General features: G+C 39.7%; 1 protein-coding gene across 1 annotated transcript in view; it reads right to left on the bottom strand.

Annotated features, from left to right (window-relative positions):
* Nucleotides 1-21,734, bottom strand: part of LOC116718043 (neural-cadherin) — a 322,864-nt gene that overhangs the window by 159,092 nt on the left and 142,038 nt on the right. The window contains exons 8-12 of the mRNA XM_032559667.1: nucleotides 10,328-10,500; nucleotides 5,540-5,708; nucleotides 5,258-5,428; nucleotides 3,385-3,557; nucleotides 2,353-2,520 (exon numbers count right to left, since the gene is read on the bottom strand). Coding sequence (XP_032415558.1) covers nucleotides 2,353-2,520; nucleotides 3,385-3,557; nucleotides 5,258-5,428; nucleotides 5,540-5,708; nucleotides 10,328-10,500 — 854 coding nt within the window. The remainder of the gene's footprint in view (nucleotides 1-2,352; nucleotides 2,521-3,384; nucleotides 3,558-5,257; nucleotides 5,429-5,539; nucleotides 5,709-10,327; nucleotides 10,501-21,734) is intronic.

Genomic DNA, 21,734 nt, shown 5'->3' with positions numbered 1-21,734 from the left:
ACTACAGTAGAAACTGGAGATTTCACAGGCTGAGTGAAAAGCCCTTTTTATCCTCACTGCCAGGCATTGCAGGAGACTAAATATTTGCTGTTTTGAAATCAGCAAATATTTCAAAAGTTAGAATAAGCTAAATATTTACCTAGGTTTTAGTCTGTCAGTTAAAGAAAGCCAAAATGACAATGTCCAAGCTAATGTAGACCTCTATCTTAAAACATTTGTGTTTAATAAAGACACACCTCTGGATGTTAAGATGTGTTAAGGTAATACCTCACAAACACACACCTTTCTTGAATCTTTGGGTCCAATTTCTGTATGCCTAAAATACCCGCAATCATCTATTCAAATAAATAAGCATGGGAAACACTGCAGGAATGTCTATAGGCATCATGTTGTTCAGGAAGGAGACGGTTCTACAGTCTGTCCCAGAGATCACCATGTTGTGGTGTCATTTTCCACACTGAAATAATTCCTGAACGTGGCAGGGCTGAAACGCCTCTCAGTGAAGAAGAAGTAATTTTCCGCAAACCAACAGAAAAAGCCGCATTTGAGTTTCCAACACATTCAGGAGCAGAGACATTGGAGACATGTCCAGTGGTCTGATGAAGCCAAAATTCAAGTGTAAGTAAATCGTTTCCTGACATCTTGTTAGTAAGCAAATAGCAATATGCTGTCAGACAGTGGCAGTTTCAACTGTATACTTATGCAGCATGATGATACTCACATCTTAATAGTTATCACTTTCTGAATATAGAAGGCATGTACTCACAGTGTGATGTAAGCCAGGAAACAAAACCAAAGCTTAAAAGGTTATACTGATTTGCATTTGAATAATTTTCACACTTGCACTTAACAATTTTGAGACTAAGTTGCAGCAATGAAATTCAATCTAAGCACCAATTAAAAAGACAAATGTTTTCCAAGGGATTTTTACAAGACAAACAGTGAATTTATATCCAGAAATATATAAATAAATAAATCTATGACAGTCCAGTGGCATATAAAGGGTCCCGTCAGGTTCAGTTCCAATTTGGTCCTACTTACACAATACGAAGCAGCCACAATCAGAATCCAATTGGCTGAAAGTTATCTTAGAAAGTCCAGCTGATTGGTTGAAATGAACCCCTTCTAAATGCAAACAGCAAAGCTACAACTGAATTGTGCATAATAAACAGATCATCTCCTTTAAAGCGAGCATACAAAAGCTCCAAACTGTCTAAATCTAACAGCAGTCAACTGATATTGTGTGGGATCAAACAGAGGCACACTCGCATGCAAATGCAGCTTACCACCTACACTAATTAAGGATGAGGCTATTCAACAGCTGATGCTGCATACAAGCCAATTAAAATTAAGAAAGCCATCTTGGGATTGATGCGGTTTGCTTATAGGTGACCCACATGCATCCCTTCAACCTGGAAAGAGAAGTGGCAGCAATAATGAGACACCCTGCAAAGCAAAATGTGTCAGAGCACACAGCGTGCTTATTTAGGCCATAAAGACTTCAACTGTCCAAGGCAGAGGAATCAGAGCCAACGGAGAGTCATTGCATCTCTCCATAACCGCCGAATCAACTCTGAGCTGCAATCTCGATTAATACATGGCACCGCTGGGACCTTCCTCTATCTTCCTCTTTTTATTAGAGTCTCTCACAAACACAATAAAGGGCGCGCATTCCCATTTAAACTAACCTTTCTCCATCTTTATCTCCATCCTAGGAGTTAAAACATTCATCAGCCACTCTAATGGACTCGGCTACTTTCAGGACAGTCTTAGAGACGAACCCCCCACCCCCGTTAATTCATTAAAAATATCTCAGTAGTGTGAAAAAAAGCAATTAATGTACAAAAAATGCATTCAGTTTTTGCGCATTCAATGCAAGTACATGCATTCCATGCATGTACATGATAGAGGAATATCCCATCTGTCCAGTGGGATAGATGGGATAATCCAGAGACGACATGTTGATGGGATGTTGAGTGTGCACGGTTTTCAAAGCGGCGGTGAAACTTAAGATCACCTGGTTCCGTTACACGCTACTGTTCAGTGCTGATTTCAATCAATTCAACTTTTCAAGTTCATTCCAGCAAGTCATTTTCACCGTGCCTTGATGCCTCCATAATTAGAGGTGCCGCCATGTGATTGGCTGATTTCTGTTAACAATCAACTGCACAGGTGTACCTAACCAAGTGGTTGGTCTGAGAAAGACCAAACAGGTCGGAATCACCAAATGAAAACCCTCCATGCAATTCTTTCTTTGCAAACAAGCTAGGATTTACGTTTTTGTTTCTTTTTCTTTAACTTTACAGACGTTATCAAACGAGTTCATGCTACAACGTCCGCAGGCTGACGTACCACGACGGGCGTGTCCCGAACTGTGTTTTCCGGTATCACCACACTGTAAGTGTCTTTTTCCCACTGTGGAGGCTGGTTCTTCACATTGGTGATGGTGACAGCCAGTTCCACCGAGCTGCTCTTGTTTCCTCCGTCTGTTGCTACAATCTCCCTGGTGATGTATGTCCTCTGTGGACAGAGTAAAGGCAGTGAGGCTAAAGGACAAGGAGAGAAAGCAAAAGGCTGAAGATGTGACTTTATGTCAGAAACTGCAGGGTAAAGAGTGTGGTGCGTTAGACTAACAACATGCTTTGTAGCAGCTCTGTATAGCAGATTACTGTGAATTAGGCAATTTTGAATTAAGTAAATTAATTAACTAATTTTGAATTAGTGTGTTTGATGATGTAGAGCAAATAAAAAAAAGAAAGCTTGGGTTGTTAGTAGGAGCATCAAGGTGCTGAAGATACAAATTTTCAGTCTCCTCGGTCCTGGAAGAGTCCAAGATGTGGATCATGGAAATCATTACATGGAATTTTCTTCTCTTTTTTTGTTCCAAACAAACAGAATTGATTTTTCTTTGTTGTTGGTAGTGAAGCAAAGGAAAAAAAAGGAAGGCAGATATCAGATAGCCTCCTCTGGGCAATGGGCTCTGGTGAAGATAGAACTGCAACCGTCAGCAATAAAGTGCTAAGATACAAACATTCTCTCTTTGCTTCAGGTTGACTAAAATCCTTTTTTATTAGTGACAAACTAACGTTTAATTCTGTCCTCTAACAAGTTCTTACGTTTCACCGTAAATCCAGACCTTCTTCTTGAGAATCTGTTGCAAGTGAACTTTTGAGTCTCATCAGCGAGCCAGTTTGAGTAGCAGCACTTTCCATTTCAACAACTCTAACTGTTTTTTAAACCGCTATTTGTCTTCATTAATCACAAATTAGCTCTGCACAGCTTTTGTACAAGTAGCACAGCATTAGTTTATGATAACAGCTTTTTGTTCTCGAACGTTAGATTTCCACCGATTTAAGTATCAGCCTGAACTCGGCTCATATTTACCTGGGAGATGGGCTGGTTGACGTAAACCCAGCCTGTCAGCGGGTTGACCCTGAGGTATTCCGGCTGCTCACCAGACATGGTGTACGTGACGGCTGCATTGCTGCCAAAGTCATCGTCATGGGCCGCCACCCGCAGGAAACTAGTTCCGATCATCGTATCCTCACGAAGGAAGTCTGAGAGAAAATAGAAGCTTCTGAGTTGTTTGAATACACTGCCTGGCCAAAAAAAAGTCGCCACCTGGATTTAACTAAGCAAATAGGTACAAGCCTCCTATTGGATAAGTACTGCATAGGCGATTATCTTTCAGCTGGCAACAAGTTATTTAACCCCAGCTGATGCAATGAGTAACTCCTCATTTCTTAAACAACCATGGCAAAAGACACATCCTGTGGTCGTGGAAAAGACGTTGGTCTGTTTAAGAAGGGTCAAATCATTGGCATGCATCAAGCAGAGAAAACATCTAAGGAGATTGCAGAAACTACTAGGATTGGGTTAAGAACTGTCCAACGCATCATTAAAAACTGGAAGGATGGTGGGGAACCATCGTCTTCCAGGAAGAAATGTGGTCGGAAAAAAATCCTGAATGATCGTGATCGGCGATTACTTAAACGTTTGGTCAAATCAAATCGAAGAAAAACAACAGCAGAACTCAGGAGTATGTTTAATTGTGAACGCAAAAGCATTTCCACACGCACAATGCGAAGGGAACTCAAGGGGTTGGGATTGAACAGCTGTGTAGCTGTAAGAAAACCTCTAATCAGTAAGGCTAACGAGACAAAAAGGTTTCAGTTTGCTAGGGAGCATAAAGATTGGACTCTGGAGGAATGGAAGAGGGTCATGTGGTCTGATGAGTCCAGATTTACCCTGTTCCAGAGTGATGGGCGCATCAGGGTAAGAAGAGAGGCAGGTGAAGTGATGCACCATCATGCCTAGTGCCTACTGTACAAGCCTGTGGGGGCAGTGCTATGATCTGGGGTTGCTGCAGTTGGTCAGGTCTAGGTTCAGCAACATTGTGTGCCCAAAGAATGAGATCAGCTGACTACCTGAATATACTGAATGACCAGGTTATTCCATCAATGGATTTTGTCTTCCCAAATGGAACGGGCATATTCCAAGATGACAATGCCAGGATTCATCGGGCTCACATTGTGAAAGAGTGGTTCAGGGAGCATGAGACATCTTTTTCACACATGGATTGGCCACCACAGAGTCCAGACCTTAACCCCATTGAGAATCTTTGGGATGTGCTGGAGAAGGCTTTGCACAGTGGTCAGACTCTCCCATCATCAATACAAGATCTTGATGAAAGATTAATGCAACACTGGATGGAAATAAATCTTGTGACACTGCAGAAGCTTATTGAAACAATGCCACAGCGAATGTGGGCTGTAATCAAAGCTAAAGGCGGTCCAACAAAATATTAGAGTGTGACCATTTTTTGGTGGCGACTTTTTTTTTGGCCAGGCAGTGTATTTTTCTCTTCCTTCAGTATGCTCAGAAGTACGCACAATGCCGTTAAAAGAATTAGCCCCTTTATAGATTCATTCTACATTTTAGAGAAAACTTTAGAGAAAACACAAGGAAAACACACCAGAAATCTGCTTGTACACCTGCAGAAAGAGAAAAAAAGCCCAAAGAACTGAGGAACCACAGCGCCAAACAACAAATGTATATAACATTATATACATTTAGGGGGTAATGGAGGGTTAGGATGTCTTAAGTGGGAGTGTCCCAGTTGTCCAATAAAATCAGGGCCCAGGATGCAATGAGGCCATGGAATTAGAGAAGAAGAACACCCTGCAGCCCAAGGCCCTTCATGTGTGCATGGGGAGGAAAGGACACAAACTCAGCGGAACACACAGTATCTTCTTACACTCATATCGGAGGTTCTCAAACTTCGGGCTGTTGTCGTTCTGGTCCAGGATGAGAATGTTGAGCTGACAGATGCCGATCAGAGGGTCGGCTGCCTGGTCAGTGGCAGTCACTGTCACCGCATACTCCCGCTGACGCTCACGATCAAATTTCCTGGCAGTCACGATCACGCCTGGAAACGTTAGGGTGACAATGCAGATCAGACAGCGCACCAAATTATCTCAAATTAATCTGCTGACTGAATCCCGCCACCAAACTTCAAGCGTGAGCTGAGTTTACGTACCAGTATCAGGGTGGATACTGAATGCAGGAACTGTAGAGTCTTTGTGCATGAAGCCATATGTGACCCTGCCATTGGAGCCTTCGTCTGCATCCACAGCATGAACCTGCAGAACGAATGACCCCGCCGGCTGGTTCTCCAGAACCGATGTGCTCTCTCTGTACTGCTGACACTGAGGAGAGAGAAAACACAAAGACAACGATGTGTGTGTGTGTCATATGTTTCGAAAGGGTAAAAATTAGTGGAATGGTAAATGTGTTTTGCTGGAGGGAATAAAAAAATAAAAGTAGAATGCTGGCATGGAGATTGTTTCTATTTGGTAAAGAGAAAGGTTTGTTACAGTTGGTTCTTTTGGATTATTTTCCTCAAAAGTGGTATAACTACCAATGCTGGTACTTCGGTTGGCTTTAGAGGTGCATTAAAGAAATGTTGATAAAAATGATGTCATTTAAAACAGTCATGTGATCACAACAATTCACTAACAGTAAGCTGATTTATCAATAAAATGTTATCCAGAAAATGAATGCTTTATGACACCTGTTTTATTTGATTAACATACTATAGTACTTCTAACATACTGTAGTACTTCTGGTACATGTAGTATTCTGGCAATAAAACCTATAATTAAAATACACTCATAACAGTAAAGAGTAAAAGTCTCAGGAAAGATAAAAAACTGATATTAATACTTACTACTAACTGCATTACATATTTGCATTAAATTTGTATTTAATGCCCATGTGAATGAAAATGAGCATGTGCTATAATAACACACAAGAGGAAATGATAGAAAATAGTTCCCACTCCTGCCCTTTTCTTTTTACTGCTAACTTAAAAACCTTGTTTAAATAACTCTTAGCGACATAACAAGAAAAGATTTACAAATTTAATTAAAAAAAAACACACAACTTCAGTTTATCTTTCACAAACAAACACATTTAATTTCAAATTCTAGAACTTGCTAGATTTCTTTGACTTAAAGGGTAGAACTTAGCAGACACAGCTAATGTTGTTGTAGGATTTGACAGTGTATGTTGCAGAAAAGATGGCCAATTAATTAATATACAACTAATATTAGAATTAGTGTTCTTTGTGACACAGAAATGCGGTTTGAGAGGCTTTCTAATCTGATCCGGCTCCAATCTGCTGTAATCACCAACAAAAGCTTTAGATACATGTAGTTGCTCCAGTGGGATTCACTGAAAGAAGTTGTACTTGATATCTTTTTTATTTCTTTTTTTTTTCCTGTTCAGATCCATCACTGACGTTGTCAGACATGTACAGTATTATTCTCTTCATTTCAACAGTGCTGACGTTTCTGCTGTTATCTCCCACTGTGCAGCTCTCACATTCTTCTCTTTAGTCCTCAACTCGTGTTTTTTTTTTTTTTTTGGTGTCTGACAGAAGTACTGATGTCCCGCACGCTTTAGGGAAGGCAGCCAGCCCGTTCCTCCCTTGGCGCCGCCTCATTTTCAGATCCACTCGTGTTCCATTTGGTTCGCCCCTCTTCACAGGGAGCAAACACTTCGTGAATTAGATCGAGTTACTCAGCCAACACAATTAACCCAGAGGGTCACGGGGAGTGCGGTGTGTCACAAACGGCTTGTTAATGCGAGACAAATTGTTCGCAGGTTATTCGGAGCAAATGGTTTACACGAAAACAAACCAAAACAAACAACAAAAAAAAGAAAATGCGATGAGATGCACGATGCATTAAGCAGGTGAAATGTCAGGCTCGGTGTGTAGCGGGATTACTCAGGGTACAGTGAACAAGTCTCTGCTTGTAAACCACTGAATTGATATTACTAACTTTAAACTCTGAAAAATAATAATAATAAAACAAGCAACAAACTGCTAAATATGCAAATTGTTAGAGATAGTTGCCGTCTCAATAACTGTCCAACAGGAAACTGTAGGTCCCAACAAAATCAGAACTCCCATGTCTGCAGCCATGTACTGCTGCAGGTCACTGATTTATCATTTCTTTATCTTTAAAACAGTCCAAATATATCGCGTCCAGCCACCTTAGCTTTAAATCCCTTGGTCAGGACCTTGCAGCCATCAAAGACTCATATTTACCATGACAGCCAGCTGAATTCTCTGATGTAAATGTAGCACTAATATAAGCGAGAGAACAACCTGAAATGGATCAGCCTGATTGCATCACTGTTCATCCTTAGATTACATTGTTTTCCTCCTTGTTCCACCTGAAGATGATTTTCACTGAAATCAACCTCAAAAAAGATCATCACGTCAGATTGTTGTGATTGTATTAATTTCTCTCATTTGACCACGTCGGGTAAACGCTGCAATGGAAGCTGTCACAAAATGACTAATCACACTATCATGTTAACAATCTGTTATTCCTTGTAATGTCTCATTATGTAGTAATGAAGTAATGTAATGTAATGTAATAATGTAATAAAATCAGGCATAAAAATGCAAAAAAAAACATGATCTTTAATAGAAATTATACTGATTAGGATGAACATAAACAGTGGTTTGCTACTGTTTATTACATAACGCAGCATTAGAACATGATCATTTCTAAAAAATAATTTAAAAAAGACTAATCTCTGCATTTTTGTAATAACTGGTGAAAATGTAATTATATTATTACATAAAGCAGCATCATGGGCATTGTAACCCCACAGCTGCAGCATTCATGTTGCGTTACAAATTCCTAGTATTTGACAAGCCCACGCCATGAGGCTAAAGGTTAGTAATGAATGCAATCAGTGGCTGTGTGTCTGCAGTGCCACTGCCACTGGGAAATACAAGAACCTGTTATGCTCCGAATCACCACCTTTCTGTGCTTTTGTCTCTTTCTTTTGCCGTCTTGGTCTACTGAATGCTGCCCAGAGGCCCGAGAGGCTGCGGCACGTCCAAAGATCTGGAGTCCAAACAAGATCAGGGCGTCTGTCCAGATGCTGACTGTGAGCGACAGAGGACACAGAGTCTAACCCCAGGTCGTCTTCAGTAGATGAGCTATGGTGTTCTACAAACTGAATCACATTCTTTTCCACATTTTGCCACATTACAAACAAGAAACTTATTTATATTTACTCAAGACTTTATGTAGTAGATCGTAGTGCCCGACCGGAGGGGAAGAAAAATGAAAATTGGACGTGGACAATGCTCTCTATTTCAAAATACATCTAAAAAATAAGTGAAAATAATAAATACTGTAGGCGCAAAAAAAAAGAGAGTCCACCTGTGTGTCATTTAATGTCTTTAGAGAAACAGTTACATGAAGGCCAGCAGGGTTTGCTAAAGAATACCGGTGAGCAAACGGGAAAAAGAGGAAATTTAAAGCACACTGCAAAACCACAAAATCTTAACAAGTATTTTTGGTCTAGTTTCTAGTGAAAATATCTCATTACAGTTGAAATAAGACAAAACCAACTGATAAGTAACTTGTCAGAAAAATATAGGAGCTTTTAAGTCAATAATTTCTTAATATTAATAAAACAGTGCTAGTTCCAATGGCAGATTATTTCACTTCAGACGTTGTTACACATGGAAAAAGATTTTGTGGTTTTGCAGTGCAGGGTTAGTTTTCTAAAATGTCTTCCTTCTGAATCAACAGACTTTGAAGCTCTCATGCAGCACTGTTCAGTCCATCATCACTTTTGATATTTCCACAATTACACATTTTGAGTCAGTCTATCACATAAAATCTCAACAAAACACATTTTTGGTTGTAATGTAACAAAATATTTTAAAAATTCTTTGAGAAGACCTTTGCAATCCACCTTACACTTAATCGTTTTCATTCCAGAACTTTCTTTTAATCACATCCTTATTGAAAACATTTCTTACCTTTTCATACTTTCATATTTTTGTTCATAGTTTGAACGTTTCAGTTTGTCTTGGAGGAGGCAAATGTCAGGTACCAGGAGACTGTTTGTCTTTTTCAATCAGCCTCTGGTTAAAGAGGAAGAGAAAAGCGATTGAAGTGGAATACACAACAGAAAACCCCCGAGAGAAAACTGAGCGTGAAGTTTCAGTTCACCGTGTTTTCAGTTGTAACGTTTCAGCGAGAGATGAAAACACAACAAAAACGACTCCGATCTAAACGAATTTGGAATCATTAGCAGCTTAAAAGTAAGGCTGGTTTTTAATTTTGACTTCTGCAGCTCATTTCCATTGGTCCAACATTATCCCTTAAAAGACACAGAATCCCCCTTTGTCTTCTTGTAGCCTGGCTAACAGGATATGAAGCAGAAAGGGAAACACTTCCCGTTTCACTTTCATCCCACAAGAGAGTAAGCAGGCTTTACTCAGCAGCAACACACACACATACACACACACACCTCCTATTCTTGGCTTGGGATACCTCAGGGGGCTGAAAAGTCGCCTCATTTAAAATTGAAACATGGCAAGAAGAAAAAAAAGCTGGTGGAGAGGCAGCTCTTCTAGAGCAGGTCGGTCGGGATTTCCCCCACATCCCTTAAAGCCTTAATTAAAAGACCGAGATGATGTAGGATGGAGATGCGAGGAAAGAGATGAGGGTCATGCTCGCTAATCGCTCCTGTAGAGGAGAGAGATAGGGACTAATGAGGAGAAGAGATAGGAAGACAAAGACATGGATACAGAGAAATGATGGAGAACACTTCCACGGGATGGAAAGGCAGCGGAACGATACTTGGAGAGGAAAGTTTTAGATTCGTCTAGGAGAAGTGAAATAGAACCGCAGAGCTGCTATGGAAGCTGAAAGCAAACCACTTGGGGAAGTGGAACGAGCTAAACTCGCACTCGATAACGCCAACGTGTGATGGTGCGTCGTACCTGTTCAAAGACGGGCTTGTTGTTGTTCACGTCGTCCACTCCCACTATGACCTGCGCCGTGGAGGCCAGCGCCTGCGGCCCGCCCGAGGCGTTGTCATCTGTGGCCGTGACGTTGAGGACATACTCCACGCCCTGCAGGCGAGGCGGCGGGCTGGAGCGCAGCCGGATCAAACCTGCAGCCAAACACAGCGGAGGCAGCAGTTAGCACACTGCCACGTCTTTATGGAGGGATCGAGTTCAGACATTTCAGTCAATATGACCGACCTCAAACGAACCCAGAGCCTTCCAGTGTTTTTCATTCCACTAGATCACTTGTGTCAAACTCAAGGCCCTGGGGCCAAATCTGGCTCGCCGTAGCTTTTCATGCGGCCCTCTGGACTCCACATTAGATCAGTAAGTCCCGTCAGTTTTTCACAAACCCACAAAATTCATGCAATATTCACCCTTTTTTCAGATTTTACTGCAAATTTTTCTCAAAATTGGCCAAAACCATTGGGTATAAGTGACTGTTCAGCTTCACTGGATGTCACGTTGTTGATATGGTGAAAAGCCACATTTGGCATCATACATTAGCGCAAATATTGTAAAATCTTTGCACAAATATTTCTAAATCAGCACCTCAAAATTTGTGACTTTTAATTGCAAAAATATCCACAAAAACTATCACAAACTCCTGGATGGATTGAAAAGCTGTTCACTATAATTTCATTTTAAGAAATACTTATTGGATGCTGAAACAAACAGCTTTCTATGAGGGGCCGTTTAGGACAAAATTTACGTTTTGTCTCTCACACACTACCAAAAAGTCTCGCATACTCCAAAAAAGTAGCCACGCACACTCCAAAAAATTACGTTTTGTCTCTCACACACTACCAAAAACTCTCGCATACTCCAAAAAAATAGCCTCGCACACTCCAAAAAATTACGTTTTGTCTCTCACACACTACCAAAAACTCTCGCATACTCCAAAAAAGTAGCCACGCACACTCCAAAAAATTACATTTTGTCTCTCACACACTACCAAAAACTCACGCATACTCAAAAAAATAGCCACGCACACTCAAAAATTACTCACGCACATTCAAAAAATACTCAAATTGCGTATACACACACTACTAAAATGTCACACACACACACACACAAACGTTAACTTTCTCGCTCACATACACTACTACCAGCTCGCGCACATACACACAAACGTTAACTTTCTCGCTCACATACACTGCTAACAGCTCGCACACACACAGACGTTTATCTCTCACATACACAAGACTAAAGTTGAACACACACACAGTACTAAGACTCGTTTTATGTATGTGTGAGAGCGAGACTTTTTATGAATGTGTGAGAGCGAGACTCTTTTTGAATGTGTGAGAGCGAGACTCTTTTTGAATGTGTGAGAGTTGTCACGGAAGAGGCGGGGCATAATTTTTGGATCAAACTGCGCATGCGTAGATCCTAAACTATAAGTTTCGATTGTTGACTCACTGTATGTTCTATTACTTAGTATATTTGTGCTTTTAAATATATATAGAACGTTTAACTTTCTTGTAGATTAAATGTGCTATAGAAATAAATGAATCTGATTGATTGATTAAAAATAGCAAAATTGCTGTAGTACAATCTGTCCACTGGGTGCCAGATTGTAGCACTGCGGGCAGTCGTTGAATCGTTTAATGCGCCTGTCAAAGTGCTGGTTGCCTCCGGAGAAGATAGAATGGTGTTTAAAATGGCAGCTGCCTGACCAATTCTCTCTCGTTTCGAATTAGAGTTAGCCATGTTCGGTATAGCAAACTCTTTCTTCTTCGGCACTAGTTGGCGCCGGTTAATAATTCCTGTAATACTGGCACCCAGTGGACAGATTGTACTACAGCAATTTTGCTATTTTTAATCAATCAATCAGATTCATTTATTTCTATAGCACATTTAATCTACAAGAAAGTTAAACGTTCTATATATATTTAAAAGCACAAATATACTAAGTAATAGAACATACAGTGAGTCAACAATCGAAACTTATAGTTTAGGATCTACGCATGCGCAGTTTGATCCAAAAATTATGCCCCGCCTCTTCCGTGACAACTCTCACACATTCAAAAAGAGTCTCGCTCTCACACATTCAAAAAGAGTCTCGCTCTCACACATTCAAAAAGAGTCTGGCTCTCACACATTCAAAAAGAGTCTCGCTCTCACACATTCAAAAAGAGTCTGGCTCTCACACATTCAAAAAGAGTCTCGCTCTCACACATTCATAAAAAGTCTCGCTCTCACACATACATAAAACGAGTCTTAGTACTGTGTGTGTGTTCAACTTTAGTCTTGTGTATGTGAGAGATAAACGTCTGTGTGTGTGCGAGCTGTTAGCAGTGTATGTGAGCGAGAAAGTTAACGTTTGTGTGTATGTGCGCGAGCTGGTAGTAGTGTATGTGAGCGAGCTGGTAGTAGTGTATGTGAGCGAGCTGGTAGTAGTGTATGTGAGCGAGCTGATAGTAGTGTATGTGAGCGAGAAAGTTAACGTTTGTGTGTGTGTGTGTGACATTTTAGTAGTGTGTGTATACGCAATTTGAGTATTTTTTGAATGTGCGTGAGTAATTTTTGAGTGTGCGTGGCTATTTTTTTGAGTATGCGTGAGTTTTTGGTAGTGTGTGAGAGACAAAATGTAATTTTTTGGAGTGTGCGTGGCTACTTTTTTGGAGTATGCGAGAGTTTTTGGTAGTGTGTGAGAGACAAAACGTAATTTTTTGGAGTGTGCGTGGCTACTTTTTTGGAGTATGCGAGAGTTTTTGGTAGTGTGTGAGAGACAAAACGTAATTTTTTGGAGTGTGCGTGGCTACTTTTTTGGAGTATGCGAGAGTTTTTGGTAGTGTGTGAGAGACAAAACGTAATTTTTTGGAGTGTGCGTGGCTACTTTTTTGGAGTATGCGAGACTTTTTGGTAGTGTGTGAGAGACAAAACGTAATTTTTTGGAGTGTGCGTGGCTACTTTTTTGGAGTATGCGAGACTTTTTGGTAGTGTGTGAGAGACAAAACGTAAATTTTGTCCTAAACGTCCCCTCATAGCTTTCTATTGATATTTTAACAGTTTAATGGGTTTTATCATTAATTTGTTATTTACTAAAAAATGATTAACCACCTGCATTTATTGAGACCTTATAAAAGTCATAATAAAAGTCAAACCTTTGACCTCTCAGCATCCAAACCCTATTGATTTTCTGCCTTATGCGATGTTCACACAGCAGGCCAATGAAAATAATAGTCATGTCCCATTTTATACGACTTTTATGTCATTGATGTGAATTCTGCACCAAAAGAAGCCAGACTGAGTAAATCTGGACATAAACAATGGCTGAAAATTGTAATTGTAATTATGACATAAGGAAACAAATTAACGTCTGTGAAGCTCATCCCATCACAATCCCACCACTCCTGACTGACTCCACAGACTTCTCTATAGAAGTTGTGGTCAATGATCCACAAAAGGCCATTGCTAATGGTGGATTAGTTAGAAAAGTGGATTTGCTAGTGTACTGTGGATCATTGTGCTGCATAAGCTAAGTGTGATTGGCCTTTGGCTCACAATGATGCAAAATGCCATAAATGATAGAGTTGCAACTATAACTCAGATTTCTAAAACTTGGTAATCCCCAAAACCTTTCAGAAAACATTCTGTGGACTGATGATTGAAATGTTAAATGGTCTGCATCCACGTCACACTTTACTCTACAATCAGTCATTCACACACCCTTACACATATTTATTTGCATTGGCTGCAAGAAACTGAACATTTTTGGAAGGTGGATTTCCTGTAACATTTGGAATAAAATTATCCAGCCTTCTAGAAAAAAGCCCACATACTGTCAATCAGATATGGGGGTTGTGTGATGACTCCATGGTTGTCACTCTGATTCAGGACATGAGTGACGATTTGTAATCGATGAAACAATGAATTCTGCACTCCAGCAAACTAAATCACTGAGTATGTCTGGCCATCATTCTGACCCATGCAGAGGCCAGGAACACTTAGGTCATGCAGTACTATAGAATGTCCACTTTCGAATGGTTCAAAAAAGCAGAATGAAGGTTTTGAAGCGGTCTAGTCAAAGACTTTGCTTAAATCTGATTCAGGTGCTATGTTGGGGCCTCCAACAGGATGCTGATGCTCAAAACCCTTCCAATGAATCTGAATGAAAAGGACTCCACAAACATCCTGTGATAGTCGTTGCAGAAAAGGGTTCAGGGTCTGATTATTTATGCACAAACATAATGTGCATAAATAATGCATAAATAATGCACATTATGTGGCCTTAATAATCTAAATCGTCTTTAGAATGTTTCTGTATTACTTGAAGTTACCTTTGTCTAATTTCAGATTTTGCTTGATAATCTGAAATCTGTACAGCGGCAAATACCTTTTGACCGCGCTGAAATATTTCACCTCAAATCAAACTTCCTCTCATGTGGAAAAGTTCTGTTAGCTTGTGGTGAAGGGCAAACACGACAAATGAGTCCAACAAAGTGCATAGAGCTAAATTAAAGCACCGTTCTCTCCACAAATGCCAGAGGATAACTCTGTGTCGGTTTTTATCTCCAGCGTTTGTCATTATTTGGGATCGCCCGATGTTAAATTGATTGGTATTCCCTTTGTAGCGCTGCTGCTGCATCCCATTTCTCCCTTCCTCCGACTGACTCTTTCAGTCTGCTGTAGGCGTCTCATCTGCATCCCACTCTGTGCTCTGAATGACTCTCCTCCACTCTGTATGCATCTCATCATTCCGCGCTCTGTTTACCTTGTCTGTGTGTGTTTGTGTACGCGTGTGTGGGCCAAAAGTGTGGACACACTTATTACATCCTCCTTATCTTCAGAGACAGCGGCGGGTGCCACTGTTGTCATGTCCCCATTTGACTGCTGTTGCAGCTCCGACCCTGAAATTGTAATCATATATGTGCTTACTGTAGATACGCATTTATGTGTGCTATTCATCCTTCTATCTTTGCCTAGCAGACCAGGGGGACTGATGTGACAGATTAAAGTCCCAAAACGATCATTGTTTTTTTTATCCTAGTTTTGTGCGTCTACTGCACGCAGCAGCCAAATCACTGCAACTGCAACATGCGTGAAACATGGCAACCAAAGACAGACACTGATTAATCAAGTGGCTTCTAAGGAGAGAACCATACTAAATAAAAATACAAGTATTTTATGCACTCAATCTTTAAAGCTATTTTAGAAATACATTCTGTTTGAGTTTCTGACCTTATTGTCCAGGTAATGTTTGTGAATGATTGGCTCCCCAGTGAATGAATCCATGTAGATGAACAGCTTTGGTTAACACCTCAAGGTAGCTGATCAGGTTTGGGAACAATTCATCTGAAAATTGGATAGCCACTTTCTCGCCAACTGCGTTTCCATTGACCATATAACTGTGCAATTATTGCCTCTGACCCAACCCATGGGTTGAAAACAGGAAGTAGTTGGAGCATCATAGCACGGAGTGTTTTTTATTGACCCAGTTAATGAACAAACTTGTTTTTTAGGTGATTTAAATCTCTTTTCTTATTTAATGGAAACACCGCAATTGCAAAATTGTGTTTTTTTCATGATGTAAAGCTCAAAAAAAGTTTATATTGCAAAATACCGCCCATTTAAATAAACATTTGTAAAAGTGAAATAAGTTTGCCAAGTCAAAATCTACTATAAGTTATGAAATTATAGTTGATCTGTGTGATCCATTTTGAAATTAACTCCTACACAGATGGGTTCCTACATAAACTATCTCTGTGTTGGGATGCAGATCTCCTCCCAAACAAAAAACAATTTCATGAAACTGTCTGTGAATCATCATCAATCAGTTCATTTTAATGTCTCTAATAACCAGTCAACTAACAAAACGGGAGAGGAAAATTGTATCTTGGCTCCATATTTAAATTTTCTATCCAGATATTGTCATTTATTCGTTTCTTAACTACTTTTTGTAACTATAAACAAATCATTTCATAAGCAGGGTTTGATTAAACCAGAGATCAGCGAGTAGTGCAACAATAAGAGGCATTTTTAACTTCAATCAAGAAAGTTGCAGCAACTTAGCTACATGACCTTGGATAAATAAAAAAAAATAATTAAAAAGCCTTTTCTTTTACAATGTCCTTTGTAAAACCTTTTATTTAAAAAATCTGCAAATTCATTTATCAAAACATCTCACACTGAAATAGTTTCTTTTGTGTTATTCCTAAGTCTAATTCAATATACACTAAAAACAACAGATCCATGTTTAACTGTAACTCCTTTTCCTGTTTTTCTCCTCAGAGGAGGAAAAGTTAACGTACAGTCTTGCCCTATGCTTCACCCCATACTACGCTTTCTTTGCTGTAAAGTTTTAGCTAAGCGTTGGGTCCTAAGTGGTAGCTTATAGCACATGCTGCCAAATCCGGGTCACAGAAAACTCAACATTTACTCAGCAGGAATCCACTTCAAGGCATCTGACTGACTTTTCTGTCAGCTGCTGACATTGAACTGTCTGTTTAAAACCTACATTTGATAAAAGCAACACTTTATCTGATTTGCAACTACAGGGATTTAGATGTATTTGGGGAGAAAGAAATAAACCTGCATAAAACCTCCTTCAATTCTGCTGCTCATAAAAGTAGAAGCCAAGATGACTGTAGGAAGGATGGAGGGAGTGTGTGAAAAGAAATCCACAGCAATGCAAACATTTAAATGTAATTCAAAATATCTGCCTTTAAAAAACCAAATTGGATTGTTTTAGACCACCAGTGACCTGTTTAAGGTCAGGCCTTAGCAGTACAATACAATTCAACTCCAGAGTTTGACTAGGACACTCCAAAAAAATTCAATTTAGTTTTCTTTTTGTAGCTATTTCCAAACTGATAAATGACAGTACTTGTGATTCCGCTAATGTAAAAGAAAAAAAACCCAAAACAATTTCGCAATTGCAGTGTTTCCATTAAATAAGAAACAAAATTAAAATCACACAAGGATAAGTTTGTTCAAGCAACAAGTCATTAAAAAACCTGCAACTCAATCACCCTTCAACTTCTTCCTGTTGTCTTCTTCGTGGTTTGTGCCAGCGGGCAACATTCAGTTGTTGATCATGTGACTCGTGTGATGCGGAATCCTAGCGCCAAAACCTTTTATTGAAAAACGAGCTTTTTTGAAATTGGTGTGTTTCCATTAAGCAAATTTATTTGCTATTATTATTGTTTTGTTTTTGATTTTTGTACACCATCTACATTGATAGTTTAAGTGGTGTAGTAAGACATATTGCACAATTATGTGGCCAATGGAAATGCAGCTAGTGACTTTTTATTTATAATCTGTTCTTGAATATGTTAATTAGTGAAGCTATATTACTTTGCGATATCTTTGAGCCTACTTCATGTTGTCATACAGATTCTGTTTTATTGCTTTCATCACTCCGTTTTGTCATGAAACCGGCATGGGTGTGACTGGACCAAAGATGTGGTTATGCAGTGTGAATTTATTAAGACAGATTCATTTTGTTTGATGATAAAATCAGATTTTTGATTATGGAAAATCTACAGAAGCAACCTTTTTTTCACGGTTCTTCGCTCTCGCTCTGTATTAAGAGTAAAAGTGAACTGTTAGTCAGTGCTGGTAAAATAAAAGCACAGCAATGCAGAGACATCAGCAGCTTCACTGTGTTCAGAGTGGACACACTCTAACTGCAGAGCCAGACGTTTCAAAGCTACCTCTACTGATTATCCACAACTCAGAACAGCCCAGTGACAGCAGGAAGATGACAGACGATCCTCTGGGTAAAGTGGGTTGTAGAGAGAGAGATCTCCGTGGACTGCAGTTGTTTTTCTGACACTTCCCACAGATGCTCTGAGGAATTGATGCACGGGGAGCTTGGGATGCTTTGCAAACACCTTGAGTGGTTTCCTTATGGAATGATATGAAAGGCTGCCCATGTAATGCTTGTTGTTAAGCATTACATGGTGTTAGTCGGTCCGTGTGTTGTCAAATTGAACACCTCTGCTATGCAAACTTTTAATTATAGCAACATATGCAAACGGGGGTCACTGAGAGTCAAAGCTCAAATGGAGGATTCTGTCAACAAAAATACTGTCATTGATGCACTACATAAAACTGGTGTTTGTAGAGGAGTGACAAGAAGAAAACCATTACTGAAAGACTGCTACAAAAAGCCAAACTCACAGTCTGCTACAAGCAGCAAACATGTGGGAGAAGGTGAGCAGGTCGAATGGGAACAAAATGGAAGTTTTTGGCCTAAATCTGAAATCTGTTTGTGTTTGGTAAAATTAAAACTTCTCAGTATCCCCCATTAAGTACGGTAGAGGCAACATGATGCTGTGTTGAGGCTTATGGAGAGTAAATGCAAAAGAATCCAGGAAGAAAAAAAAGAGTAGATGCAGGGAACTGTAAGAATCCAAATAAAAGAAAGTTTCCATCTATATGAATGTACTGATTATTTTGACTAAAAACAGAAGAAAGAAAAAGTTTCTGTGAGAATAAAATTGCTATTTTGATAGTTTTGTCATAACAAAAGATGCACAGAAAGTTATAGGCCAGATAATAGAGGACGCAATTCTTTTAATATTTCACAGCTACATCTAACCCAACCCTGGTTGTTATTGTTACTCTGCGATAAAATAAATGCTTCCTTTGGCAAATATCAACTGTAGCATAGGATACAAAACCACAACAATTATTACAGCCTTACTATCAAGCCAGGCAACAAGACTAGTTGAAGGTTTACAAATCTTGCAACATATTCACAAAGATGTTGATTCAAGTTAAAACTTAAGGCAGTGAAATCAACCATGAACATTTTGGTCAACCAAGACATGAGTCTTTTATAGATTCATACAAAAATCACATTTTTGAGCTGCTGGCTCTCAGTGTTTTCATTGTGTATCAACAGCCACAAAGGAGAATACTTGAAATATTCTTAAAGTGCTATTTTTTTCCCTTTCATTTATAAGAAAATTGTTCATCCACAAAGTCCCTGAAATCCCCAACAAAAACACTGAACTATCCATGCTGCGCCATTAACAATACATTAAAATTCAATAAAGCAACAACTTGAACATTGCTGCACTGGGATCAAGATTTTCCACAAACAAGTGAGATCCAACAGAGACCTGAGACATGCAACTCAACATGCATGTTTTTGAACAACCGTAGAGAGAACTGAGTTCACACAGAACGGGCTCAGTGGGGATTTAGTTCGAGTTTTTTCTTTAAAAAAAGGTAACAGCACTCAGCCCTTTCCCTGCATATAATAAATAACATAAAATGTATCGCCTACAAATTAGGGCCAGGACTTTAACATGACAATTTCTACGAATTAATTACAAAGATTTTAACGCAACTAAGAGCATGTTGATTTTACATACAAAAGTCTTCAGATGGAATCTTCAAATTTCCGTGTTTCTGGTACGTCCGTAAATCTGATACGCAATGACAACCACAAGCAATGGACAAAAGAGCTGTCTTGCCTTGGCCCACTGAGAATTCACTGATCTGAGATGCTGGAAAAGACTATTGTTGTGTTCATGCTGTGCCTATCAGCGAAGCTACTGAAGACTGATTTAGCATCTCAATGCTAAACATGTAGCAGCACCACAGACGTCCCCAATGCTAACGTCAGCACCACTATTATTATTTTTCTATTTTTGTTTTTTGTACAAATCTCCATTGATAGTTTAAGTGGTAAATAGAAATGGTAAATGGACTGAACTTATGTAGCACTTTTCCAGTCATATTGACCACTCAAAGCGCTTTACACTAGAGTCACATTCACCCAGTCGCACTCACAAACACACACACATTTATACACCGATACGCAGATGATACGCAGATCGGTAGGCAATTTGGGGTTAAGTGCCTTGCCCAGAGGCACATCGACATGTGGCAGGAGGAAGCTGGAATCAAACCTACAACCTTCCGATCGCAAGACAACTACTCTACCAAAGAACCACAGTCGCCCCGGTGTAAGACATTAGTGCACCGACAGCGGTCTGTCCTCTCCTTTTCAACGTGGTCCTGTTGTGAACAGCATTCAAAGGCAGGTGTGATTTTAGGTCTTAAATCTAAGGCCAACCAGTTTATGATCTAATGTTTTGCAGTGAAAGCACAATTCCTGCAGACTATGACGCCAACATTACAGATATTTTATACAACATCATCTGCTCTGTCCGGTCTTAAAAGCATCACAATCACGTTCGGCCGGTCAGTGCTTACTTTGATGGCATCCAAATGTCAAAGTCTGTGAGTTTAAATATCTCTGCAGACAAAGAGAATCACAGCTTCAACAGCAAAGAGTCATGACTGAACTGGCTCTCAGGCTTTATTCCGATGGTGGATCTGCAAGAAAGTATGAGATGTGCTCACTGTAACAACACAAAATCCTACCAAGCACTTGTCCAGTTTCTAGTGCACATATCACCATAAACCTGAAATAAGACAAAACCAACATATAAGCAATATTTCAGCAAAATTTAGGAGTTTGCTTTTAGTAAATAATTCCTGAATATTGGAAAAAAAATCTAATTCCCGAGGCAGATTTTTTCATTTTAACAAGGAAACATGTCTTGTTATAAAGAAAATTGTCAGGACTTGCAGTGGAGAGGTGGTGAGGCAGACGCAGAGGACTCAGGTTGATGTGAAGGAGATAATTTAATGAAGAATTGATGTCAGAAATACAAAGTAAAAGAATCCAGGCAGCACAGAATGAGCAGAACGCTAAAGCTCAAAACTGGTAGCAACTGGCAACCAAAAGACATCTGACAACAGTCCAGACAAGACAACTTGACAGCAAGACAGATAAGACAAGGACCCGACCAGGAACAAGGAACACAGGTGGAATTAAATACACAGAGGGTAATCAGGGAATGAGACACAGCTGGGAACAATCAAGGGGAAGACAGGACAACAGGGAGACTCAATAGACACAGAAACCTAAAATAAACACACAGAAAAACTCAAATCCTCAAAAATAATCTGCCAATCTTCATCAATATTAGGGAACTATTGACTTAAAACAAGCTTCTATTTCTCGAAGCTTACTAACAATATTTGATAAGATTTTGTGTTTTTTGCAGTGCACCTGCTTTAAAACCACCTCTTCTTCTATTCAGATCTGAGACCTGGAGCAGGACTGAAACATTCAGGTTTAACAAACTCTGTGTCTCCCTCACATCTTTGTAATCTCTCAACATGACCTAATTATCCAAGAACAAATGCCAGCAGCAGCTACCTGAAGAACCGGTGCAGAAACTCTCATCTCTCAACAGGATAGTTTGGACACTGAACCCAAAAACAGTGATTTTAAGGAAAAAACAAAAAACATTCCAACAAAACACGTTCAACCACTCTACTCCGGCCGTGTGGTGGAGTGCACTCA

The sequence above is a fragment of the Xiphophorus hellerii genome, chromosome 4 (assembly GCF_003331165.1).
Source record: "Xiphophorus hellerii strain 12219 chromosome 4, Xiphophorus_hellerii-4.1, whole genome shotgun sequence".
NCBI classification, from domain to species: Eukaryota; Metazoa; Chordata; class Actinopteri; order Cyprinodontiformes; family Poeciliidae; genus Xiphophorus; species Xiphophorus hellerii.
Note: the sequence above shows the minus strand (reverse complement) of the source record. Positions and strands in the feature narration are given on the sequence as shown.